Here is a 27465-nt window from a genome sequence, read left to right as displayed (position 1 = left end):
TCCCATGGAAAGAGACGCCTAGCAGGCTACAGTCCATGAGTCACGGAAGAGTCAAACACAGCTGAGTGACTAAACAATAATACAACATGATGTGTGTATACAAATAAACCTATATAGTAATACTAAAAGTGATTAGATATCATGATCTATCTCATGAAAAATAGATGTCTTATAGATGAATAGTGGTGCCCATGTGAGAAGTGATTGAAGTAGTTAATTGGTATTTAAAATGCTATTATCAATACCAGGCTGTTTGCTAATGAGGATAAGGGATGTGGCAGATTTTTGTATGTACATGAAGTGATTGGTTCTGAAGACTGAGGATTTATTCTAAGTGTTGTACAAGTGTCATTGTTCCTACATGAAGGAGGCAGAAGAATCTGGCAGAGCCCAGGTCTCTAATGCCAGGAATGCAGCTTTCAGCGACCAGAGCTCCCTGGGTCTTCCATCATGTCTCCCCCCAGCCTACCCCCATGTCACCTGAACAGAGGTCAGGCTGGTCTTGGCATTAGCACATCATTGCATCTGTGACTTCCATGCAAGGTCAGGGAAGGGAAGTTTCTGGGCCCACATTGCATTTTATATATGCTCAGACACTCAGTTGTGTCTGACTCTTTGCCACCCCATGGACTATAGCCCACCAGCCTCATAGTCAATAAATCATTGCTTGTTGGATGAATTTGGTGTGAGTCTGGCATTCATTGTAAAATACCACCTGTAGAAGGCAGGATGGATGGGGTCTTTAGCTCTCATATAGCTCTAACTGTGGGAGAGCTGACACGGAGGAAATGGCCAGAGTTGCAGAGAGGTAGTCTCGCATACTGCAAGCCTCAGAACCTGGTTGCTAGGCAACCATCTCCACTGCAGGCTCACCCTCCCGAAGCTCATGTGTGGTGTGAAGCGGGTTAAGGAGCAGTGGGTCCAGGAAAGCATCCCAAAGACCATGCCAGATTTGGGCTTTGGCTTCATGCCAAATCTTACGCCATCCGTAATGACCCAAATCTTTACACTCCAGATTTAACTTCCTAGAAACTCTCTAGTCTCCTGGAACCTGGAATCTTGGCATCAGCTCCCCCTCATAACTCCATCCGTAACAGGGCTGGGATGTTGAATTGCTTTCAGCAGTCTCTGAGGGGCCTGGAGCCCAGACCCTAAGCACTAAGACACGTGGCTAGACCAAACTCCAGCTGTGGACTTCGGGGAACCAGCCAGGTGCCTGCATTTCTATTCTGCCTGTTGCCTGGAGTGGGACCTCATGAGTTTCTCCCTTGTTGGGGGATTAAATGACTACCTCTCTGGCAAATAGTAAGTACTACATTTGCTGGTCCATTTTTTTGGTTCTAATTTTTTGGCAGTTCCTTAAGTCACAGTGCCTTAGTTTTCTCACCTGTAACTGGGGATAATAATAGTACCCACCTCTCAGGGTTGATGTAAGAGCTGGGTGAGCTACCATACTGGAGAGGTTTAGAGGGAGACCTCCAAAAGGATATGCCGACAGAGTAGTCCCCGGAACCTGGGAACCTGATCTGATAAGGCAAAAAAGAGCAAGGAAGAGCTTTTCCTAGATTATCTGGGTGGGTCTTAAATGTAGCCACATGTATCCTTATAAGACAAACACACAGAGGAGGAGGCAAGGTGGCCGCTGAGGCAGAGATTGGAGTGATGTGGCCATAGGGAACACCTGGAGCCCCCAGAGGCTGGGACAGTAAAGGACAGTCGCCCCGAGTGTCTCCAGAGGGAGCATGGCCCCACCCACACCTCAGGTTCAGACTTCCTGCCTCCAGGACTGAGAGACAAGACATTTCTGTTGTTTTAAACCACTCAGTTGGTGGCAATTTGTTAGAGAAAAATCAGGAAACTAATACACATACATAACACCTTGGCATGCACTGAGCACTTGTTTTGTTAGTTAGTTTGTTCTAAAGGTTAGGACACCTGTTTGAATGAGATTAGCCACAATACTTCAGAAGTTATGTTCCCAGCCAAGCAGTTAGGCTTCCTCAAGGGTGAACTAAAGGTGTGTATTTGAGGGAGAAAATGGGATGGGGTCTACAAACCAGGAGATGAGGGCTCTGAAAAGTTTGACTTTAGGTTTGGAATTTAAACTGATTATTGGGGCTTCCTTAGTGGCTCAGATGGTAAAGAATCTGCCTGCAATGCAGGAGACCCGGGTTCAATCCCTGGGTTGAAAAGACCCCCCAGAGAAGGGAATGGCTACCCACTCTAGTGTTCTGGCCTGGAGAATTCCAGGAACAGAGGAGCGTGGGGTGGGGTACAGTCCATGGGGTCACAGAGTCAGACAGGACTGAGCAACTAACACTTTTACTCACCAATTATAACTATACAAATAATAGGGCTATAAAAACATTGTCTGGTAAAGGTGTGGATCTTTAATAATCCAAATGGGTTATGACTGGCCAGAGCCTCAGTGGTTTGTCCTGCAGTCTGTAATGCTGTTTCTCTGAGTGGGATCTACACTTCAACCCTGCAGCGATGACATGTGTTCCTACTGGGATGTTTGGACAAGTTATTCCCTGCCCCCATGGCTTTGAATTCCCCAAGTCTCTGCTGACTTTTAACTTGGTTGTGTCTTTTTAACTCAAGGAACATATATCTGAGCCTGTGAGAGGCGTTTTCATGGACAAAGCTCCTGAGGATATGATTTAAGGACAGGGCTGTCAAACTGCATTCCTGAAGCCTCCAGTAGGAATGCTGCCCAGATGCCTTCTGTGCATCTCAGAGGAGATGGACAGGCAGTGGTCAGACAGTGGGGAACACGACTGTGAGATGCTGAGAAACGCAAGTGTAAGTGGATGGCTCTGATGGCCAGGAAAAGATGGGCTGCCAGATCTCCGTGAAACCACCCTTCTTTTATCTTCCTTCACCTTTAAGTTAGGAAACACTGGTTAACGGAGAGGCTGAGAAGATGTGAAAATGTCTATCTGGCTACTTTTGTTCCTGAATCCTTATGATTCTTAGAGCTGCCCCAACCCTAGACCATGATATACAACGTTTCTCTTATGGTAAGTTTCTTAGGTCTGATCTGGTAGAAATCCTGGTGATTCTATCTGCTTGTTCCATGCTGTTTCACATGGTAGTCTTGAGACACCTGTGACTCTTTAAATGTAAAGTAATTGAAATGAAATCAAATCTAAAATTCAGCTCTTAGTCCCACTCGCCACATGTCAAGTGCCCACTAGCCCTATTGGACAGTGCAGATAAAATACTTCTGTCATTGCAGAAAGTTCTATTGGACAGAGATGTTCTAGTTGTTCAAGATCAAAGTTTAAAATGTCAGGTTATGGAAGGGTGAGCCAGGGAGAATCTTTTACTCTCGTTGCTTCAACTGATAAACATGGCAGGTACCTGCAGTGACCTTATCTAAAATACAGACAGACGGACAGACAGACAAAGAGCACACCATGCATTGTGAAAATTCTAGTAATCATCATGTCACTTTTAGTGTCTCTTTTGGAGGATGTTATTTATTGTAAGACATCATTTTTTATTAAATACAGTGTAGTACAAGAGACTTTCCATGTCAGGTTGAGAGAAGCTGGTCACATAATTTACAAACAAAACTTTTTTTTTGTTTTTTTAAGCACTGATATTCTGGTGTCACTTTGAAATCAGCCAAGATGCAGTGGGTCTTAATAAAGCAATGGACCTCCAAAAAGATTGCAAAACAAGAACCAATAAGTATCAGTACAGAGACGTCACATTAAAAGGAAAATAAAGCAAATGAAAAGAGAGTTTCAAATACCAGGTCACAATTTAAGGGGCAATATATCTTTAGATGTTGAAATATGTGTGTGTGTGTGTGTGTGTGGATATGGCCTGGATATATACAAACATCTCTCCATGTATAGAAGCAGATCCAGAGACTGTCTGCATCTCTAGGCAGATTTGTGAGGGATAGATAATGATCAATGAATGCAAGGAACAGTATTTCACCATAATTTAGTCATTTGTCCAGGGATTATATATTTAAAATCCACATTTAATTCAAAGACCTCATATTGAAACACTTCCAGCAGTTTTATACATTTTTACAGTAAGACATACAATCTGCAAGATGTAGGCCTTTACATTTCATTTTCTTCAATTTTTTTTCTCCCAATTCAAACCTGTGGCAATTAGCAGCTTTTATTTTGCTTGCTCCAGTATGTTGAACATTCAGCCTTCACTCAGGATCATTCTCATTAAGGTACAGACCAAAGAAATAAACACAGACCTGGCCTAAAATGCATAGACTAAAAAAAAATGGCATCTCATGTTTTCCCATTGCGTCTCCTGAGACGCATGTTAAGATGGCAAAGAGTTGCTTGGTTGCTCTTGTGAAATTCACAGTGTTTTGCCTGCAACACATATACATATATATATATATATATATATTTTTTTTTTTTGCTTCTCTTTGTGTCTGTGATGAATGGAGCAAAGAAATATATATATAAATAAATAAATACATAAATAAATAAAGGTAAAAGAAAAAAGGAAAAAAAATACAAAAACTAAGGATATTCGAAAACCTTTGACTTATAGCAGCAGTGGTCCATTCCAGCCCTGACAACAAGAACATACCCTTCATATTTCTCTCCAAGTCCCTCCCACTGTGGATTCGTTAGAATATCATTTGCTGTCTCAACCTCAGAGTCTCTGCACCCTACCATCATGAATTGGGAAGAAACTGCTTTAACTGCTCACTTAGCCATCTGAGGATGTGGGTCTCTGGCATTCCCCCTCATGAGATTTTCTGTAACAGTGATAATAGGACCAAATTGAAGCTCATCATGGGAAACAAAAAGTCCTCAAATGGGGGGAAAAAGGGAAAGAAGGAGCAAGAGAATTGAGGGTATGTGTGTCTATAGTCATTTCTTTAATCAGATACATGATTTAATGTTATTGGTATTATAGAAGGTCCAATGTAAAAAGGAAAAAGTTAAAAAAAAAAAAAGAAAAAGAAGAAGTCTATTCCTGACCAGGGGATCCTGTCGTCATGGTTCTTTGCAAAGGCCAGCGTTGTACACTGTTGTCTCTTGTGTTCCACTAGGATGTGGGAATTCACCTTGCAGTGGGGTCTTGGATCTCACCACTGGCCTTCAGGACACTGGGTTCCCTACACTCCAGTGCTCTTCTGGAGTGCTTGGCCTCTGAAAGCAAGTGTAAAGGGGTTTCAGTGGGACAGGTGAGCATAATACAAATAAATGTGCAAAAGGATTAAAAAAAATAAATTTTTCCTTTTCTGGAATTTTACATAAGGAGATCTATTTCCAGCTGCATTTTTCTTTGCAAAGAGGCAGAAAAAATGTTGTGGGATGGCTTCGATTCAGTTATGGGAAGCACATTATCCTAAATATGTCTCCCACCCATGCAGTACTGCACAGAGTTGAAAAGTGTAATGGGGTCCTACCCACATGGAGAAGGGAAGCACTACCAGCAACATGACATTAAAAAGGTTTTGGTTATTCAGCAGATTTTAAGCAAATTATTCGTACTGCACCCTACTCATAATTATATCTATTACTGTGTGCCTATAAATTTATACATAAGCTCACAAACACACTATGCACGTATGTTTGTCTATGTATAAATCAAGTATTTATAACACACATATAAATATGTGGAAATATCACAGGGAGCGCTGATGTGAACACATAATGTGAATTCTGATATCATCTTTTATAGCCTAGTTCAAAATGTTTCCTAAATAAGCCTGATTATGACATTGGTTCAGTGTACAAAGGTTTAGCTGAAGCTATGAACATGATTATATATCATGAGATCTCAGCTGCTTGCATCTCACATAATTCATTTTGCTCTTCTAATTTCATATCCTACTTCATGAATTTGTTAGCCAGCTTTCTCTTTCATACAGTTTGTTTATATATGAGTCTCTCGTGGACCAAATCATGAACTTCAGAGTCAAGAGTACTTAGATTAAGTCCCAGGGGTGCCTGGAGAGTTCTAGCATGTCATTTAACTTCTCCAAGTCTCAATTTCCTCACCTCTAAAAAATGGGAATAATTTGTCACCGTATGTGAAAAAAAATGCTTGGGAAACTATGAAACAATGTATAAATGGAAACTTTGTCAGGCCAAGTTCAGGCTAGAGAATTGGGTTTGTCACCACTCTTGTTGTAGTTTTTAATGAATCTCATGGCAGGCCCTATTCTGTGACCTTTGCGCTGCTGAATTAGGTTGGCCCTTTTCTTAAAATTATAAGCATGAGAAGAGAGGATTCTGGAGGAACAGGGTGGAGACTCGAAGATGGTTTGTGTTTCGTTCGGCTACTTTAAAAGCAATCTGGGATCCTTTCAATGTGAGACGTCTCTGCAGTCAGTACATACTCTTGAGACAACAGAGGAAAAAGATTAATAATAAGCAGCAATATAAATAACTATAAAACTTTGCACTTGCATAGAACCTTTCATTTCAAGACCTTGAGGGAGTCAGAAGGTAAAGAGAATTTTTTTCTTTTTTTTTTTTTGCTTTTTTCCTTCAGAGGAAAACACAACACTGAAAGGGGAGGGGAATGCTTCCCTCCTCTCGTCTGCTTTAAACAAATCCTTGCTCCAATACTGCTCGGCCCTCCTTTAATCTGAACCCTTCAAGTATTACCTCCTTTGCTCTCTGTTAAAATCAAACAAGTAACTTGCAGCTTCTTCCCCCAGAGCAGCTGGCCAATTGCACAGAATGACAAACCTGTGGAGGTTTTCGGGTCATTGCTGATGAAATCTAGAGAAGTTTTATACAAACCTGCCTCTTCTTACTGCTCCACAGGGTGCCACAGTGTTTTAACAGTACTATGGGTCCTTAATAGGATATATACATGCAGTATATATCATGGAGATATGGCTTTCATTATATTAATTTGTGTGTTCTGGAGGGTTTTTTGTCACCAACCAAGAGAACAACAATTCAGCTCCCATGTCTCACAGGCCAGTGCAGAACTTGAAAGGACTATGGGGTTTGTCTTGTCCAACCCCCTTCATTTGACAGCAGATACTACTGGGTTTCCTTTCGTTCTCTGTTAACGGATACTTTTGATTTTTTGAGAACTGGCTTTCAATGCCTATAATGGAAAATAAGGTGCTCCAGTAATTAAGGGCATAAGGGCACAAGCAAAACCTAAACAGAGCACTTGCACCTTCAGAAACAAACATGAAATAAAATGACCTAAGTTGAATTCAAATCTCTCCCTTTCAATCTGGCTCATATTATAAAGATGCCAAGTTAGCAAAATTCCCCTCACAGAGGGTAGCAAGTTTTCTTGAGGAACAGAAAAAATTTTCTTCCTTGGTATAACTGATCACCCAGGTAACTGTAAATTTCTATTTAAAGTTACAACTTCTTTTTGCAAAACCTGTGACTATGCCCAGAAGCAAAGCTCAGTCTGGGCATAGCCTCCCATTGGTATACTGTGCCTAATTTTTACTTTTTTAAAATGCAGTGTAAAGAACAAAACGGCTTATTAACAATGGAGTACATTTAGAATGAAACCACTCTCCCAACCAGAGCCCAGAGCAAGGTCTCGGCCTGTGTACACTGAACATCAATGCCTGTGATACCCCCAGGGTGGGCGAGGTTTCCTCTCCCTTGGGGGTTAATTTTGCCCTTCCCCCAGCCCCACAGTGGGTGGGATGTTGTTGAGGATATCCAAGTTTCAGGGTCCGTATTTGTTAACAACCCATCACCACCATACGACCCAGAGACATTTCTACTCAGCTGATGAATTCAATTAGCTTCCCATAATTATTTAAGTTATACTTTTTACGGATCTGCTCTACATATCAGGGGCATGATGTCTGGAGCGGTAGTTTATGCACACAAGGTATTAATTGATGAAGACCATGCACAGTTTTGCTTGCACAGTTGGATGGACGGGTGGGGTGGAGGGCAGGGGTCGAGGGAAGTGCTGTCGGCAAAGTTCAATGTAAGAGAAACTTGCCTCTGAGTTTAGAGCTTGTCCTCTCTTTTCCAAGTCCTTGGCTTTCCCATCTGACCCTGAAATGATCTCTGGATGAGAATCCACCTCAACTTGACAAAGGCTCCGTGGATAACACTCGGCAAAACAAACCAGGGCCATCACCATGGCCTACAAGGATGAGACTGTCGGAATGTGTTGTGTGCCATCTTGCCTCCCAGAAGCCATATTTTCTCTGTACTACACTCTAGCATTTCCGGTGATGGGAAAAGAATAGTCCATGGCACAGAGTTCAACAGTCTTTATACTCCTCAGAAAGGTCCTTGAGGGAAAGTGCCCGATACATTCCTCCCAGCTACCAGGGGCTGGGTTTTCTTAAGTTGAAACTGATGCCAGTAGATTCCAATGGTTGTCTTTCTTCTTCTCATACTGTGGTTTATAATAAATCTTCTTTCTCTCTGGTCTTAATCTCCCATAGATAAAGGCTTCCCAAATTGAACACAAGTTTTCCTTTTTCATACACAGGCTTAAGCCATCCCAAAACAATAAGAACAGTAATAATAATAAATAAATAGAAGTGAATCCATAGAAACTCTCAGTGTCTGTACAGCAAAAGTGACAAAGTTTAAGTCAAATATTTGTTTTCCCTTTTTTTCATCCACATCAAAGGCAGGAATACAACAAGGCATTGTTAGTTGTGGTGGGCAAACTGGAGTGTCTGCTGATATAACAAATTAGGTTTGTTAAGGCCTTTGTCTATGCAGAGTTAATAGTAATGCAGAAGCCAGATTGATTAAAAAAGAAAAGGTAAGGGTTGTAAAGCAAGGAAGACAAAAAATAAAGGGGAAAAAAAAACCAAACTAGAGAATAAACAAAGGGAGATGGAAAGAGAGAAAGAGAATGCTAAAAAGAAGTCCATACTGTGTCTACAGGTGGAGAAGTACACGTCGCTTCCCTCGGAAAGCTTCTCAGTGTCTTTGTTGTTAATACTGTCAGAGCAAAGAACAGCGGATTGATGGCATCGAGCGGCAGTTAAAAGACGTTCATCCTCTCGGCCCAACTGAGGAAGTGCTTTGGGAAGGACTGGTCTGGGGAAATGGGCCCTACCCTAGAATATCCAGGTAGACTGGAGATGCCTTGGCCAAGTTCTGAAGGAGGGTGTGGATGCCCTTGATATTCTTCCTCATATGAGGCTCTCGCTGCCAGCACCCCAGCATCAGCTCATAGACTTCCTGGGGGCATGTTCGAGGTCGTTGCAGGACTCGGCCCTGAGTGATGCATTCTATCACCTGGATGGAATGGAGCACAGAGACAGGGTCAAACCAGAGGAAAAACAATGTGGATGCAATAATGTCAGTACAAAGAGAGGGTTGCTTTAAAGAAACCCACTCAGTGTTTCTTTCTTTTCTTTTTTTTTTCAGAAGGAAGAGAGCAATTGTTCTAGGTTTGTATATCATGGTTAATTTGATGGGTTCATATCCATTTTTCAAGTCACACTGATTTCATCAAAGTGGTGGAGAAATAATTTATCTAGATGGAACCTTCCCAAACCACACCCTGGAATTCCAGTGGGTTTCAGTTGTACTGGCCTGAGATGGAACCAGGGTACAGAAATGAGCAGTCATTTTGGATAATGGAATTGGATAAAAGACAGACTTGGACCTGAAGAAGTGAGGTGCCTGATCAAGAAGTAATGTTTAAATATAGACATAATTGCAAAAGGATTAGAAAAGAAAAACAAAATGCTTGAGTTTTTCACTAGAAGTAATGTACCAGTGAAATGTGCAAAAAAGGAGAGAAGCTTGAAAGCTTCTTGGAATAATACCAAAAGAGCTAGCTGGACTCTCAGGGTGCCAAAATGCCACATCTGCTATCAATTTCCTAGATGAACAGAACGAAATGACTCCTGGATCCCCGCGCCAGAGAATCACAGGCACACCAGCAAATGCTGTGCTTTTCTCTTTCCAGAACTCTTAGGTTTGGAGAATGACCATGATACTTAGGTACATGGCAGGCCATGGGGAGGTGCTGCTCCCAACAAAGCCACAGGGACGCCACAGGAGAGCATTTCCTGGCTTCCAGCCCAGGGATATCTCTCAGTGTCAGCCCTCTAGGCATCTTGGTGCTGCTCACCACACACACACCTCGTTGTTCGACAGCTGGTACCAGGGCTGTTTCCCGTACGTGAAGATCTCCCACAACACGACTCCCAGGCTCCAGACGTCACTTTCGGTGGTGAATTTCCTGTACATGATGCTCTCTGGGGGCATCCAGCGAATGGGCAGCATTGTGTGGCCACCGACCTGGCAGGAAAGGGGTAAGCAGGACGGCATCAGTCACCTGGAAACCAAGTTCCCATCATCAGGGGAAAAACTGTGGAAGGGAGACGGGGTGCATTTTTTCCCTTTATTTGTATTTATTAATTTTAACTGTTTATAAGGCATAAGGGAAATACAATTTGTTTATCATCTCAAGCAACAGAGACAGAGGGCAGAGTGGTCAAAGGATTTTTTCTCATTCTCAAAACTATATAAAAGCAGAGATGGTGATTGGGTGGATATTCATCTTGTATAAAACACAAACACACACACTTTCTGGTATGAGAATGACTTGATTGTCTAACTAACAAGATAACTTTGGCCAAGATAATGAGGGTTCAGGATCCAAAATGACCCACCAAGGGACTCTGTTTCCTTAGCAAAGCCACAGCTTCCTTATGCTTTAAACTGTCAGGAGATCACACAGAGCTGTCTTGAACATCCTTGTTACAACCCAGCAATGGTCAGGGCAGAAATGACTATTCCCATTTTACAGATGAGGCAACTGAGGTTCAGGTTGCTATGGACACAAAGAAATCAGGTCTTTGACCTCAAGTCTTTACTATGGCACTTCAACTGAAGTGATTTACAAAAGTAAATTGATAAGTATGTAATAGGGAAGAACATTTTGTATTCTATTACAAGTTAATCACTAAAGGGATGCTGAGTATAAGCTTAAATTATACGTAATGCCCCATCTCTGGGAATCCTGCTTCACAGCTATGAGCATTCAGCTAAAATACCTTTGTTTAATTCACAGGAAACATCCTGACCAGACCCTTCCTCCACTGCTGGGAGGAAGAATTTAACACACCCCTCCAGAGGGAGATGGGAACCAGGGAATGCTTGACTGTATCCCTTCTCCTCTTAGTATAAAAAAGTCTGAATTCTAACACAGGCAAGATGGTTCTTTGGGGCATGAGCTTGCCATCTTCTTGGTCTGCTGTCCTTCTGAATAAAGTGGTTATTCCTTGCCCCAACGACTCATATCTCGATTATTGGCCTGCAGTTCAGTGAGGAGTGCAAGCTTAAACTCAAAGACAAGTATGGGTTTTGAAAAGCCCATTTTAGTAAAAACACCAAGGCTGAGGCATTACACAGCAACAGCATTAGCACAGGTGAAGAAAACTTTGACCGAAGAGATTTATTATTTCCTACTTCCTGGAGAAAAAGTAAGGTTTGTAGCCCATGTATAGGTTTGTAGCCCATGAAGGCTTTCTGATTTTTGAATTGAGATCAGATTTATGCACCATAGCCCTGTGGGTGGCAGGTCCCACTTTTCATGCTGGTGAACCCCAGCACTACCTGCCCAAATGCCAAGCTGACACTGGAGCAGTGGCTGAGTTCACAGGACTTCAGGAATTAGACTTCCCTGACAACTGCCAGCCCCTGAGTTCTGAGACCAATGCCACAGAGTTTCTGCCCAATTACAATTCTCAGTGTCCCTTGGACAGCAAGGAGATCAAGCCAGTCAATCCTAAAGGAAATCAACCCTGAATATTCATTGGAAGGACTGATGCTGAAGCTGAAGCTCCAATACTTTGGCCACCTGATGTGAAGAGTTGACTCATTGGAAAAGATCCTAATGTTGGGAAAGACTGAAGGTAGAAGGAGAAGGGGACAGCAGAGGATGAGATGGTTGGGTGGCATCCCTGACTCGATGGACATGACTTTGAGCAAACTCCAGGAGATAGTAAAGGACAAGGAGGCTTGAAGTGCTGCGGTCCATGGGGTCGAAGAGTCTGACACCACCGAGCAACAACAATTCTCATTTCTGACTCATTAAGGGAAGAAAATGGACTAACAGTGCCTAAAAAAAATGCTGCTCCACTCTGAAGTCCAAGGAGCGGAGAGTGTCAGAGATTTCTAATTTGTTTGGTAATTTTAAATGATGCTCTTATTAGCCAAAAAAGCACACATGTGAAAAAAAATCACACATTCTCTGTACAAAGAGTCTGACAAGTGGAGACATAACTTGCTGGCACAGGGTTAAGGTGCCCCTGTAGTTTTACTCTTCAGGGTTTAAATGCATCAAAAGTTCAGGTGCTAAGTGTGGGCTTGTTGCCTTCCATCAGATTTCAATGTCATCACTCTTTCCTCATTCTGCAGTCGCTGTTAAATGACCACTGATTTCCCTCATGGAGCTGCCTGGACATGCTTGTAAGTGATAACAGTACTCACCACCAGGGTTGCTGTCCAAAACACAACCTGTACAACCCAGGTTGAGCAGAAAGGATGCTGGTGGTCACAGGGGGACAGCCACATGGGCATGTTTCTGGCTGATGGATATCCGCCCGGCTCTGCAACCCTGAAATCCCATGTACCCAGGACTTTGGGAAAGGAAATCTACCAACATTTTCAGATGCTTACAAACACTGGGGACACCAAGCTAGTATGCACCCCCAGGTGCTGGCAGCCCACACCCCAGCACCAATGTGGGTGACAGTGTGGCGAGCTATGTGGTGCAGAGTGACATGGAGTGAGAGGTCTCTGCCTAGCTTTTTAGTGAAAAGACATAATTCTATCTTTTATGGGAATAGTGAAATTATTGAAGTTGAAATATTGAAATTAGAATTAGAAAAATGTTGAAATCAGATAATGCATGCTCAGCTGCTTCAGTTGTGTCTGACTCTTTGTGATCCCATGGTTTGTAGCTCGCCAGATTCCTCTGTCCATGGGATTCTCTGGGCAAGAATACATCCAATGAATAGTGGATCTGTGGTAGTAAAGAGAAGACAGGGATATTATGGAACAATGTGGTGTTTTTTTGGCTACCTCACCTTCAAAGTATTAAGAGCTAGGTCTCCACACTTGCTCTTAGATCAGAGTCTTCCCAGGTAGCATAGTGGTAAACAATCCACCTGCCAGTGCAGGAGACATGGGTTTAGTCCCTGGGTGGAGAAGATCCCCTGGAGGAGAAAATGGCCAGTATTCTTGCCTGGACAATTCCATGGACGGCAGAGCCTGGAGGTCTAGAGTCCATGGAGTTGCAAAGAGTTGGACACAACTGAGCACGCACACATGCACACACACACACACACACACACACACACACACACTCCACATGTGTTCCTAGGTCAGAGGTGTCAAATATAATCTGTAACCCTCCTCATTTCTTGGAGATCCACAATGAACAGAATTCCCTTGAAGTGTCCCAGGAGTTTGGCAGAAAGAATAAATTAAACTTTGTTTAATTTAGTGAACTGAATTAATTTAAATGTGTTTTTATAGGGGAGAAAGAAAGAGAAAAAGCCACTTACATACATTCCTAGAACTAGACAGTAAAAATCCCACTTTGGGATACATTAAACTACGAAGATGCCAGGCTTTTGTATTCTTTGTGTGTTCCCAGCTGTGGTGCAGTGGGCAATACTCAACTCATGACTTTAGATGGGGTCTAAAAGGAACAGATTTCCAGCTGTAAAATAAGTCCTGGGGGTACAATGTACAGCACGGTGACTATACTAAATAATACTATATTGCATATTTGAAAGTAGATCCTGAAAGTTTTCCTCACAACAACAAACAAATTTTTCCTATATTAAGTAGACAACTATTAACTAGGTTTATTCTGTGGTGATCACTGTGCAGTACATACAAATACCAATTAGTTATACTGTATACAAATAGAAGGGCTTCCCTGGTGGCTCAGTCAGTAAAGAATCTGCTGCAAGGCAGGAGGCTGCCTGCAATGCAGGAGACCAGGGTTCAGTTCCTGGGTCAGGAAGATCCCCTGGAGAGGGAAATGGCAACCCACTCCAGTATTCTTCCCTGGGAAATCCCATGAACAGAGGAGCCAGGTAGGCTACAGTCCTGGGGTTGCCAGAGTCAGGCATAAATGAGCAACTAAACCACCAGACAAACAGAGTGCTATATGACAAGTATACTTCACTTTAAAAAGCAAGATAGGGAATTCCCTGGTGGTCCAGTGGTTAAGACCCTGCACTTTCACTGCAAGGGGCACAGGTTTGATCCCTGGTCTGGGAACTAACCCACATGCCCCAAATGAAACGCTGGGCTCCAATACATATTACTCCATATACTATTTCCTAGCTGGATAACTTAACCAGTAGCCAAACCTCTCTGTGTTCTAGTTTTTCCAACTATAAAATGTGGGTAGTAAACAATATATACCTCCTAGGGTTATCACAAGCTAAATACTCAAGCAAACAATATTTGTGAGGGCTCTTTATGAATTTTAATGCACTAAATTATTTCTAGGTGTTGCTTCTTTCTCTGGGGCCTTTATTATCTTATTCTCTCAATGGGAAGCAGCCATTCTAGATACATTAACAAGAGTCAACACTACTGGCTTCCCACAGAGGGCGGTCACTTCCTCCCTCTGCAGTGACCAGTACTGTAGGGCACCTCTCATTACAACACCTACTCTTACAGGTTCTCTGTCCTGTGTTGCTCGTAGCCAAAGAAAAGTCTCCCATGTCCTTTAAAGGAGAAGAAAAAAAAAAGATTCACATTTTGATTTACATGTTTTCCCATCTGATCATTTATTTTACACTTGCAGTCTCTTTGGGACAGATTTTTCACTCTAATGTTTCCAAGAACCCCCTCTGAGATTTCACACATGCCATTATAAATAATGCTCTCCTTGTTCTAATGTCAAATGGGCCAGTGGTGGGAGCATCTAATAAAAGTTCAGACAGGGTTCACGAGTTTTCTAAACCCATTTAGAACATTTCTGAGTATTTCTTTTGCCACCTTTTCTCAGGAGTTTGGATCATGTCACAAAAGTGGCCCCCCAAAAATAAAAAGAAAGCCACTCTGGTTACAGAATACTGTCGCATTCTAGTCACAGTCACCGGGTGGTTTTGGATCTCACAACACCACATACTGTGCAGCGACAAACACAATGAGATATTTGTCCTGTATTGTGCAACTTGGCAGTTGGCCCTCGCACTCTTGCTTAAATATTTGTGAGATGGAAAGTGATCCCAAGTATGACATGGGGAGTCAGAACTGCTGCTCTGATTGCCAGACACACAGTGGTGCCAGGAGAGACCTTCCAGTGATCAACCTTGGTCAGGAATGTGCTTTTCACTAAATGTACCAGAAGGAGCTGATACAACATGGGGAATCCACTTAACTGGGGAGCTGACTTGGCTTACAGTTTTTATTTTCCTCAACCCAAGAGACTGGAATTTTAGCTCTGTAATTAACGACTTGCCACTACTTTCCCACCATAATCATCTGTCAACACACAGCAGCTTACCTTTACAAAGAATTTCTGCTCAGTGATTTCACTTGAACCCAGTAATTACCCTCTTGAGTAGACATCAGCTTGCCTTCATATTATAAATAATGCCCCTAAATTCAGAGAGTTGAAGTGGCTTATCTAGAGCCATACGCATAACCCCTCCCCCAGGACACCTTGTGGCTCATTCTGATGGCTCACTTTGTGTTTCAGGCTTCTGCAATCTCAAATTCATGCCCTGAATTCAGCCAGCAAACAGCTGTGGCTCCTCACCCAGGCCAAACCGACTCGTGCCTTTTGGAAAGTTTGATCTAGTTTTCTACCTGCTCTGGAATGTCTCTTAAAGGCAAATTCAAGTTCCATCACTTCAAGGAACTTACCCTCCCTTCTATAGCTCAGTGTTATTTCTAAGTGCCAGGGAACCCAGCACCCCTTACAACAGCTCTTGTAACACTGAGGGCACTCCCTATTCTTGCTAATGGATCACATGCCCAAGAGGGAAGGCTGCCAATCACTTAACGACTGGCAAGGCATGGGGGGCATTGGTTGGTAAGCAGACCATATCTTCAAGTTTCTTCTGAGTGTTGATATTTGGGGAGGAATCTTCAATGTGTTCCTTCCAAGAGATCAGTATTCAGTACTTTCCCATCTATTTGCCAATAACTTCTCTAAACTCTTCATAGCACTGCCCTTAGATTAAATGGTTGGAAACTGCCTAACCTAATTAATAGACACCCCAAATAAGAACCATTCAGTGAAATTCAAAACTTCTTAATAAAATGTAATCCAAAATACTGGTGTTCACAGGTAGTATAAAAACTCTCTAAGTTGTGTATGGAATCCCATTCATTCCTCTGTACATCCTATACATTAATGTACAGTTCTGTACTTTACCATCTGTACAGTAGATGGGGGAGTCTATGGTGCAGACTTCATGCTAGTTAATCTAGGAATGAAGTTTAGGAAGATGTCATAATGAATAACATGAGGGAATATTGCTCTGTAAGATGGTGACTGACATCTCATATCCTCTGAAGATGGAGAAAAAGGACAGAGACTTAGACTTGGAAAGTTAAATGATGGAAAAGGAAAGACTGGCTGGCCATCAAGGCTGCTTATCATTGTGACTTGCTTAAATCAGTGAAGCTAATCAGAACAATGTCTGGAGCCAGTGGCCATAAAGAAAAAAAAAATTCTATACTGCCTAAAGTAAATCAAGCTATGGAGAATAATTGATTCCGTCATTAAAACATCTGTGAAAAGAACTGTTCGTTTGGTTCTAAATATTTATTTCTATGACACCTCATAATTTTGAGGGTGACATGTATAGGATGATCTGGTTAAAAAAGTAAACTGTTCTTGGAAAAACACCTAGACCTAAGCATCCTTTAAATCTCCATGTTTGAAAGGTGTTAAAACAACAAATCCTGGACAAAATACTAAAAGGGCCTAGGGCCTTCGTAAAACTGCCTTGTGTCAGAAATCAATGATTTTACTATTTTTAAATCAACTTGGACACATCTAATCAGTTTGACTACAATATTTGTTTCTTACCCAAGAATACTCTTTGGTCAATAGGTTATCAGTTCAGTTGAGTTCAGTTGCTCAGTCGTGTCCGACTCTTTGCGACTCCATGGATCGCAGCACGCCAGGCCTCCCTGTCCACACCAACTCTCGGAGTTCACTCAGACTCACGTCCGTCGAGTCCGTGATGCCATCCAGCCATCTCATCCCCAGTCGCCCCCTTCTCCTCCTGCCCCCAATCCCTCCCAGCATCAGAGTCTTTTCCAATGAGTCAACTCTTCGCATGAGGTGGCCAAAGTACTGGAGTTTCAGCTTTAGCATCATTCCTTCCAAACAACACCCAGGGCTGATCTCCTTTAGAATGGACTGGTTGGATCTCCTTGCAGTCCAAGGGACTCTCAAGAGTCTTCTCCAACACCACAGTTCAAAATAATCAATTCTTTGGCGCTCAGCCTTCTTCACAGTCCAACTCTCACATCCATACATGACCACAGGAAAAACCATAGCCTTGACTAGATGGCCCTTTGTTGGCAAAGTAATGTCTCTGCTTTTCAATATGCTATCTAGGTTGCTCATAACTTTTCTTCCAAGGAGTAAGCGCCTTTTAATTTCATGACTGCAGTCACCATCTGCAGTGATTTTGGAGCCCCAAAAAATAAAGTCTGACACTGTTTCCACTGTTTCCCCATCTATTTCCCATGAAGTGATGGGACCGGATGCCATGATCTTTGTTTTCTGAATGTTGAGCTTTAAGCCAACTTTTTCACTCTCCTCTTTCACTTTCATCAAGAGGCTTTTTAGTTCCTCTTCACTTTCTGCCATGAAGGTGGTGTCATCTGCATATATGAAGTTATTGATATTTCTCCCGGCAATCTTGATTCCAGCTTGTGCTTCTTCCAGCCTAGTATTTCTCATGATGTATGTTAAATAAGTTAAATAAGCAAGGTGACAATATACAGCCTTGATGTACTCCTTTTCCTATTTGGAACCAGTCTGTTGCCCCATGTCCAGTTCTAACTGTTGCTTCCTGACTTGCATACAGATTTCTCAAGAGGCAGGTCAGGTGGTGTTCCCATCTTTTTCAGAATTTTCCACAGTTTATTGTGATCCACACAGTCAAAGGCTTTGGCATAGTCAATAAAGCAGAAATAGATGTTTTTCTGGAACTCTCTTGCTTTTTCGATGATCCAGCGGATGTTGGCAATTTGATCTCTGGTTCCTCTGCCTTTTCTAAAACCAGCTTGAACATTATAGCTTGTGGAAATTTCTCCGTTGCTTAACGTGCAATGGATTTTTTTTCTACATTGGGAAACTAGGGTTTAGGAAGGTCAAGGAACTTGCTGAGCAAGTGGAGACATGAATTGGTGACCAGCAGTACTGAAGCCAGATCTCTAATCCACTATTATTTGGAGCTTAGGCTCTTTCTTATTTATTTATTTATTTATTTATTAAACAAATACACATAGTATCTTTATCCCTGGTACAAGTTGAAGAGGAATATGCAATCTGTTTTCCAGGTACACTGGTTGACGAGAGGAGGTAACAAGCACAGCTCTCATTCTTTCGAGCTTCACATGAAACACATCTACCATCTTCCTTGCTCCCTCGCTGTCTTCTCTGACAGCATCTATCCCTTTCAGTGTGGATCCTCCCACTCTATCTCTGAGTCCCTTTCTCTGAATCTTCTCTCAAATCTCACTTGTCTAGTCTCCTTTCAAATGCCAACATTGCCCTTTGTTTTGCCTAATTCTTTTATCTGCCAAAGCATCATTCTTGTCCGCCCCACAGCTCATTCTCCAACCACAGTGATGCTTACTCTCCCCTCTGTGAATATCAGAGGCATGGTGGCAGGCTGGAGCCCTTCTATAGATCCAAAGCAAGTGTCCAGCTGCCTTTGTAAACACTGATGATTTAAAGGTGAATAAAGTGGCTCCATGGTAAAGAAGAAGAATCTGCCTGCCAATACAAGAGATGTGGGTTCATTCCCCTGGTTGGGAAGATCCCTTGGAGAAGGAAAGGGCAACGAACTCCAATGTTGGGAAATCCCATGGACAGAGGAGCCTGGTGGGCTATCGTCAATGGGGTCACAAAGACTTGGGCATGATTTAGCAACTAAACAACAACAATACAGCTAATGTGGGACCTTCTAAACTCAAGTAGCAAAGATCAACGATGCCTGGGAGGCCACGTTCAACTTGTGGTCTTTAGTGAGTGAGTGATAACTCATTTGGAAGCCAAACATTTTACTCCCTTAGAAACAGGCAGGCCAAAGGGCAAGCCCCATTAAGGGACGATTAGCTGTTAGAGGCTTTTGGCTGCATTAAATATTGAAAAAACTCCTAGATCTCCTGATCACACTCTACACCCACTTGTTTATTTCTGCAGTTTCTCCTGAGCTGGTCCTTAAAAATTCATGATATCTGTAAATTTTAAGAAATATTTGGACCTTATGTATTTATTTATTATGTATTGCATCTGTAATAGGAAGTTAAAAAAAAGGGGGGAGAGTGAAACAATTTGTGCAAAATCATCTTGGAGAACCTGGGACTGCTGTGGTCAGACTGCGAACACTTTATGACCACATCCAGGATCACATCTCCTATTACAAAGAGTGATGGGTGCTTTTGTGGCGTGTGGCTACCAAACCAGAGGATACTTCATGGGAAGTGATTCCGCCCTTCCTAGATGTTATGAATGAACGGAGCTTCGTGAACACAGCCATGAATGAATGGGGTCAGGAGGAGTGCCGGGGACAGCCTGGTCACCCTGTCTCTTCCAGTGGGAAATGATTATTGCCTCACCTGAAATTGCTGTCTCTTGCAGCCTAGAAAATCTTCCATTATCTTTTATTAGTCTGGTCATAGAGGGTGTGACATTAATTTCAAGCCAAGTGGTTTCTGGGTTAGTCAAAATATTTTCTGAATATTTTTTCCCAGTGAGAATTCATATTGTCTTTATTCCACCATGAAATAATAATATAAATAGTGGGAAAATACCTTCTGTTTGTATAAATTTTCTGCTTTTTCATAGCACTTCCATATCTATTAATTGTATAATAATATACATATCTCAGAATATGGTTGTGAAGATTCAATGAGTTGATATTAGAAAAGCTTTGTGGTACCACAGTGTGATACCATTTGTATTACATTCTTGAGAAGATAGAACTATAGGCCTAGAAAACCTATGGTTGTCAGGGCCTGGGAATTTGGGGGGAGCTTGTCTTACAGATGTATGAGGGAATTGGGAGCAGTGATGACAATGTTCTGAACTCTTATTGTTGGTAGCAGTTAAATGACTGTGTTTGCCAAAACCCAGAACTGTACACTAAAAAAGGTGAATTTAACTATATGCTATAAAGCTCTTAGAATTAACATCTGGTACACATTAATAACAAAAGTACAAAACATATTAGCTGTTGTTACACTAAGAATTGATTCCCTGATAATCTTCTGGGGTAAGCCAAGCATGTCTTTTCATCTCAGTTTAAGAGTTGAGGAATCTCCGGTCCCAGAGGCAAAGTGACCTACCAGAGACCACACAAGTTAGAAGGCAGAGTCTACACCAGAACCCATCTCTCCAGAAGCATTCTGCTTCCAGTCTGATATGGAGTCAGACTCAGGGCTAGGAAAGGCTCTCTGCATTCATTTGCTGAGACTGCCGTAACAAAAGGCCACGGACTGGGGAGCTAAAATAAGACATTTACTTTCTCACAGTACTAGAACCCAGCCAGCCAGTTCAGTCTCTGGTGAGAGCTCTGGTTTACTAGCAACTTTGTGTAGCTTGTGTGAGTGCAGGGAGAGTATGAGCTTTTGATGTCTCTTCCTATAAGGACACTAGTCCTGCTGATGGGGCCCCACTCTGTGACCTCATTTGACCTCAGTTACTTTCTCAGAGACTCTGTTTTTAAATTCAGCCACATAGGGGTTAGGGCTTCAAGACCTAAATTTGGTGCGGAGGGACACACTCAGTCCACAACACTCTGCTTGCCACTCTGCTTGCCACAGGAGCAAGAACAGTTCCCAAAATGAGAAGATGCACAATTCTGGTCCAGAAGGCAGATCTGTAGTCCTCGGTCATCATTTTAAGGGCTTCCCAAGTGGTGCTAGTGGTAAAGAACTCACCTCCCAGTGCAGGTAGACAAGAGATGCAAGTTCAATCCCTGGGTCAGGAAGATCCCCTGGAGGAGAGCATTGCAACCCACTCCAGTATTCTTGCCTGAAGAATCCCATGGACAGAGGAGCCTAGCGGGCTGCATTCCATAAGGTCACAAAGAGTTGGACACAATTGAAGCGACTTAGCACACACGCACATCAGTTTTTTCATGCCTGCAAGTGAAGGCCTAAGCCACTGCTCTCTTCCCTTCTTAGGTAGTTCTTGACAGTTTCTCTGTTATCAACTGATTCCAGAGCTTAACAGATGCTGTTGTTCCATAGCAGCCCCAGGTTCATCTTGTTTCCCTGCAAACCTCAGGGCAATCTCAGTCCTCATCTTGTCCACCAACTCCACCCCAGCTCCTCTGGGCGTAGCTAAGAGAGAGTAAGCAGACCCTGGGACTTCCCCATCACTTGTAGATAAAGGGAGAAGGACTTCCCAGACTCCAGGTCACCTCAAGTGACATCCCTCATGGGTTCTCTTGCCCCTGCTTGTGCTCTCTATACAGTTTCAAGAGCCAACCACCCTAGTCTTAGAAGTTAGTGTAGCTTTCACTTGATTTTACATTCTCTCCAATCAGGAGCAAAGAAGTCTTCTCTCAGTAAAGCTTAAAACTGCCATTTATAAGCTTAAACCATGTTTAAGAATCACATTGGGATCTAGAAATGAGGATTCTTCATTTTATCAATAAAGTGAAATTAAACAGTGATAACATCCCCCTTTCTCTGACTGCCTCCTCACTCCTTAATACACTAACTCTTATCCATTTTGATGGGGAGTTTCCCAAGTGAATCAATGGGAGGATAAAGCCTTTGGAAAGAATGAAGACAGCAGGCAGCCTGACGTGTGGTCCTTGTATCCCTACATCACTCAGCAATGGGAACTTGTTCATTCTAACGATACACGCCTCATCCACCTGCCATTATTTTAGTGTTCAATATTACTGAGCTTATAGCCTCTTAAGCATTATGGGTTTTAGCCCAAGAGATCATCTGACTCTTTAGTACTTGAGACCAAAGCATTGCATCCTGTCATAGTGAAAAGCCAACAGGGACTGACCAGTCACGAGCAAAGGCAACCAGGAAAGCAGAAGCTATATAGATTTGTGTCACTGTCTGGGTGATCACAATATGTTGGTTTAGTTTCAAAATTCCAATGTGAAGTTGCTTCTATGGAAATAACTCAGAAAGGCTGAATTCCAGCTAACTTTAAGTAAAGGAAGAAATCAGTGATTTTCCAACAGTGTAGGGGGGAAAAAAAGCTTCTCTGTACTACAAACAGTATTCTCAGTATCAGTGGTAGCTACTGAAGGTATTCTGCTTAGTACATGGGCAAATAAGGTTTCTGGCTGGATACCACACATCTGTTCCACCATTAACCCTAGCTTGTTAGTTAACACTGAGGACCCTGTCAGAATGCACATTCCACCATTAACCAGAGATGAGGACTTAATACACCAGAGCCCGTTAAAAATGAGTAAGTTATCTTTCTTCCCAGTTCATTCTGATACAGAAACTGATGTCTGTGTCCACGTGAATGTAACATTAATGGGAAAGTTGCTTTCTCTAGAGCTCTGAATGCCTGCCTGACATCATTATGGTCCTTTTCTGCTATGTCTGTGATATATGAAATGTGCAGCAATTGTGACCTTGGTTATATAATAGACACTGTGATTTCTTAGGATGATTGTGAAAGCTAAGAAGTCATGTAATACAAGTAACTTTCAATGACTGAGTCCTCATGTTGTACATGATGCTCTGTGCTAAAGACAATACTCACACTTAAATTTCATTTTTTCGAACCTCTCCCAACATACCTACAGATAAAATATACCCATAGAAAATGCACATATTATAAGAAACAGCTGTTTTGTGATTGTGAAGCTGAAACTCAGTTTCTGACCAGCAGCTTTTCTTTTCAGAATGGACAGCAGACAGTTAATAACAGTGGCTGCTGAAGGTTATGGAAAATCAGTGTCTCTGGATGCCTCTTAAGCCATCACACGAAGCACCTACAACTACAGAAAGAAGTGAAAGACCAACGGTTGGGGAGGAACTGGGGCCACGTGTCTACAGGCCTAGCACAAGGTGCTTATGGCCACTGTGGAATTTCTTTAAAGTCTTTAAAGAAATTTAAAGATAAATAAAGACTTTATTTCATCTTTAACATCTTATGTAACTCTTGCATTCGATTCTACAGCACATTAAGAAAAGTGATGATTTCTCCCTAAATCATGTATTAAAATGGATACTTCAGAAACCTGGGCCATGCTGATTTTGTACCTTCATGAGTTCCTGTTCTGGACATGCCAACTTGTGTCCAGAGTCTAGGCAGATACCTGTTTGAGAGGCATTGGTGGCAGAGAGCAAAGGGTTTTAGAGTCAACAGATCTGGTTTCTTGCTCTAGCTCAGCTAGTTACTAAGTGAGTATAAATAAATTACTTCCTATGATAGTATCTTTCATCACATATACATAGGAATAAAATCTTAGAAGCTTGAATCAAGCCTACACCCTTTCCCAACATGCTAAGTTCTAGAAAAGCTGGTAAACAAGCCCAGTGGCCAGAAATAGGCAAAAAGAAGTATTTTAGCATTCGCTTTGGGATGACAACAATAAGCCTGCACCAGGATGCTACACAGTCCTGAGGGGCCCCTTTCCTACTGTGGTTCATGTAGACACTCCCTCCTGGCGGTGCCCAGCATGGTGTCTTGCATCACAGCCCAGGGGTCTTCTCTGGTGCTGACAAGACTCTCCATGTGACTTTGGCCAAGGCATCACCTTCCTCTAAGCCCTAGGTTTTTCACATATAGAAGAGAGACCCTGTCGTTATCTGTGAGGCTCCAGTGAGGCAGCTGAAATAAAATGTCTTACGTGGTAACACCCAATACACGTGGCTTTATTTTAGTACATATCAACTCACTTACAGTTAAGTACTACATGCACTGTGGGGAAACAGCATTGGATGAGATTAGATGGGAGCTTGTTCTATAATCATAACACAAGGTGGGGAATTGAGGCTATGGTGAAAATATGACCAACGGCTAGGGCTTGTGACACTGGTCCCTTTCTGTCCACTCCTTAATTTACTCTTGCTCCCACCCCCCTTCCATTTAAAAGTTGATATTAGGATGCCTGAACATTTGCTGCTGTGTCCAGAGAGTCACAGGAAAGGGAGAGTATTGGGAAAGAGCAGGAGAGAAAGTTGTCAAAGAAGATCAAGGTCCTGAGTCTCTGTCGAAGTTTCCTGAGAAGGAGTTGGTCACACTGCCCAATAGAGGCTGTGATGGCAAGGGTGTGTTAAGCTTTCTGGCTAATGGTCAAATCCAAATAGCATGTACTACAGGTCAACCAAACAATTTACACATATGATCTCACCGAGCTGCCCTGAACCACAAGCTGAGCCAACGCAGGGATGCTGAGGACACAAAAGTCAGGAATCACCATCAGCAGCATGTGATGGAATGGAATCAGTGGCTTAGCCACAGATTGAGGGTAGGGGGGCGTCACTCTTTTCCCTTCCTGAAAGTCCTGAAGCATGCAGTCAAGGGTTGGTGAACTCTAAGAAGTCCTTCTGAGGATATCCTTCAAAAGACATCTCAACTCTCTTCATTTCTTTCCACCCCTGTGTTGATCTCCTGATTGGGTCCTTTCCCTCCCTCAGTCACTGTGTCAGCTTCCTAACTGCTCCATCACTTTTCTCCTTTTATTTATTTATTTCTTTACTTTATTTTATTTTTTGGCTGTGTTGTGTGAAAAGGCAGAGGAACCAGAGATCAAACTACCAACATCTGTTGGATCATCGGAAAAGCAAGAGATTTCCAGAAAAACATCCACTCTCACTTTATTGACTATGCCAAAGCCTTTGACTGTGTGGATCACAACAAACTCGAAAATTCTGAAAGAGATGGGAATATGAGACCACTTGACCTGCCTCTTGAGAAATCTGTATGTATGCAGGTCAAGAAGCAACAGGTAGAACTGGACATGGAACAACCGACTGGTTCCAAATCAGGAAAGGAGTACATCAAGGCTGTGTATTGTTACCCTGCTTATTTAACTTCTATGCAGAGAACATCATGAGAAATGCTGGGCTGGATGAATTACAAGCTGGAATCAAGACTGCCAGGAGAAATATCAATAACCTCAGATATGCAGATGATACCACCCTTATGGCAGAAAGTGAAGAAGAACTAAAGAGCCTCTTAATGAAAGTGAGAGGAGAGTGAAAAAGTTGGCTTAAAGCTCAACATTCAGAAAACAAAGATCATGGCATCTGGTCCAGTCACCTCATGGCAAATAAATGGGGAAACAGTGGAAACAGTGAGAGACTTTTGGGGCTCCAAAATCACTGCAGATGGTGATTGCAGCCATGAAATTAGAAGACGTTTACTCCTTGGAAGAAAAGTTATGACCAACCTAGAGAGCATTTCAAAAGCAGAGACATTACTTTGCCAACAAAGGTCCGTCTTGTCAAAGCTATGGTTTTTCCTGTGGTCATGTATGGATGTGAGTTGGACTATAAAGAAAGCTGAGCACCAAAGAATTGATGCTTTTGAACTGTGGTGTTGGAGAAGACACTTGAGAGTCAATTCTAAAGGAAATCAGTCCTGAATATTCATTGGAAGGACTTATGCTGAAGCTGAAACTCCAATACTTTGGCAACTGATGCGAAGAGCTGACTCATTCGAAAAGACCCTGATGCTGGGAAAGATCGAAGGCGGGAGAAGATGGGGACACAGTGGATGGCATCACCGACTCAAAGGACACGAGTTTGAGTTAACTCCGGAAGTTGGTGACGGACAGGGAGGCCTGGCGTGCTGCAGTCCATGGGGTCTCAAAGAGTTGGACATGACTGAGCAGCTGAACTGTCTGGGCTTTCTCTAGTTGCGGTGAAGTGAGGTGGGGTGTGTGCTGCTCTCCATTGTGGTTCACAAGCTTCTCTTCAGCGGCTTCTCTTGTTGCAGGTGGGCTCTAGGATGCACGGGCTTCAGTAGTTGCAGCACTCAGGCTCAGCAGTTGTGGTGCATGGGCTCAGTTGCTCCGTGGCAGGTGGAATCTTCTCTTGACCAAGATTCGAACCCATGTCCTCTGTATAGGCAGGTGGATTTTCACCCACGGCACCACCAGGGAAGTGTTATCATTTCCCTTCTTAACTTTCTCCAAACCACTGTCCGTATAATAGCCAAAGCAATGGTCTTGAAATATTAATTGTATCTGCTCATTTGTTTTTCTGCTATAAACTCTCCAATGACTTTGCATTGCCCTTAGGATAAAATGAAATGTTACTGGAGTGTCTGAGAGCACCCTAGCTGTTCTCAGTGCCTCCCTCCCCAGTCTTCTCTTCACCCCTTTTCTGATAGTAACCTCCATCTGGTCTTAAATTTCCTTAGTGCTTCCTCATCCCAGGTCCTTCACACATGCAGCTTCTCAACTTTTACCTGGCTGACTTCTATGTGTCCATCAGGACTAAACTTGAGTACTTTTGATGCTTAAAAGCACATTGAACTCTCAGGGAGTCCCACAGTACCAATCAGTAGCATTGCTTATTTGTATGGTCGCATACTTGACTATCTCCCTCTGCCTCTGATGCACGCTTCCTAAAGAAAGTACTAGCCAGTGTCTGTATGCTCAACAAATATCTGTTAAATAAAACAGTTGCATCTGGCTCCCCAGGGGCATAGTCTTGGTAGATAGACACTACAGTATGAAATAAATATGGAAGAAGAAGAAGGGCCAAAACCTCAAAGGCATCTTCCTGTCAACCCTCCGTGGGTCTGTCAGTACAGAGTCCTTGGAGCCCAGATGGGTATGGGGGACAGAAGGGAAAGGACAGTAGCCAATTTGCTTGGAGAGCGACACACATTTCTAATTTAAACTGCAAATAAGGAATGGAAACAGACATGTGTTGTACACAGAGTAACGAACATATGGGACCAGTTACCCAAAAAAGCCATGGAAGCCTGAAGATTAATGAGTTGAAGTGACACCTCGGTGGAGGAGAGGGTGTGAAGGTGCGGGGAGGAGTCAGAGAGGCAAAGGGCTGGCTGTCCTGTCCCAGGGGTTCCCATCCCTCTGCTTACCCTGAAGTATGTTCCATTGGCTATCCCAACTTCTCTGGATGAAGCCATCTTACTTACAGTGTCCCCCAAGTGGCCTCATCAGAACCTTCCTATGGGAGGGGTTTGTGGGGAGGGGGAGAGGTTGGGGGCAGACATGTACAGGTGGGAGAGGCTGGACTGGAAGCTGTCCTGGATATACCACTAGTACTTAGTCTCCATGGCTGGGGAAGTAAGGGGACAGATAGAGATTGGTGAGAGAAGGTCTAAAGCCCTCAG

The 27465-nt window shown here is 42.8% G+C and overlaps 1 protein-coding gene across 2 annotated transcripts in view; it reads right to left on the bottom strand.

Annotated features, from left to right (window-relative positions):
* Nucleotides 1-6203: 6203 nt before the first annotated feature.
* NTRK2 (neurotrophic receptor tyrosine kinase 2) overlaps nucleotides 6204-27465 on the bottom strand; it is a 396903-nt gene continuing 375641 nt past the window's right edge. For both annotated transcript variants that reach the window (XM_040244728.1, XM_040244738.1), the window contains 2 exons: nucleotides 10068-10226; nucleotides 6204-9212 (listed from right to left, as the gene is read on the bottom strand). In XM_040244728.1, coding sequence (XP_040100662.1) covers nucleotides 9027-9212; nucleotides 10068-10226 — 345 coding nt within the window. In that variant the 3' untranslated portion in view covers nucleotides 6204-9026. The remainder of the gene's footprint in view (nucleotides 9213-10067; nucleotides 10227-27465) is intronic.

The sequence above is a fragment of the Oryx dammah genome, unplaced genomic scaffold (genome assembly GCF_014754425.2).
Source record: "Oryx dammah isolate SB20612 unplaced genomic scaffold, SCBI_Odam_1.1 HiC_scaffold_1, whole genome shotgun sequence".
Classification (NCBI taxonomy): Eukaryota; Metazoa; Chordata; class Mammalia; order Artiodactyla; family Bovidae; genus Oryx; species Oryx dammah.
Note: the sequence above shows the minus strand (reverse complement) of the source record. Positions and strands in the feature narration are given on the sequence as shown.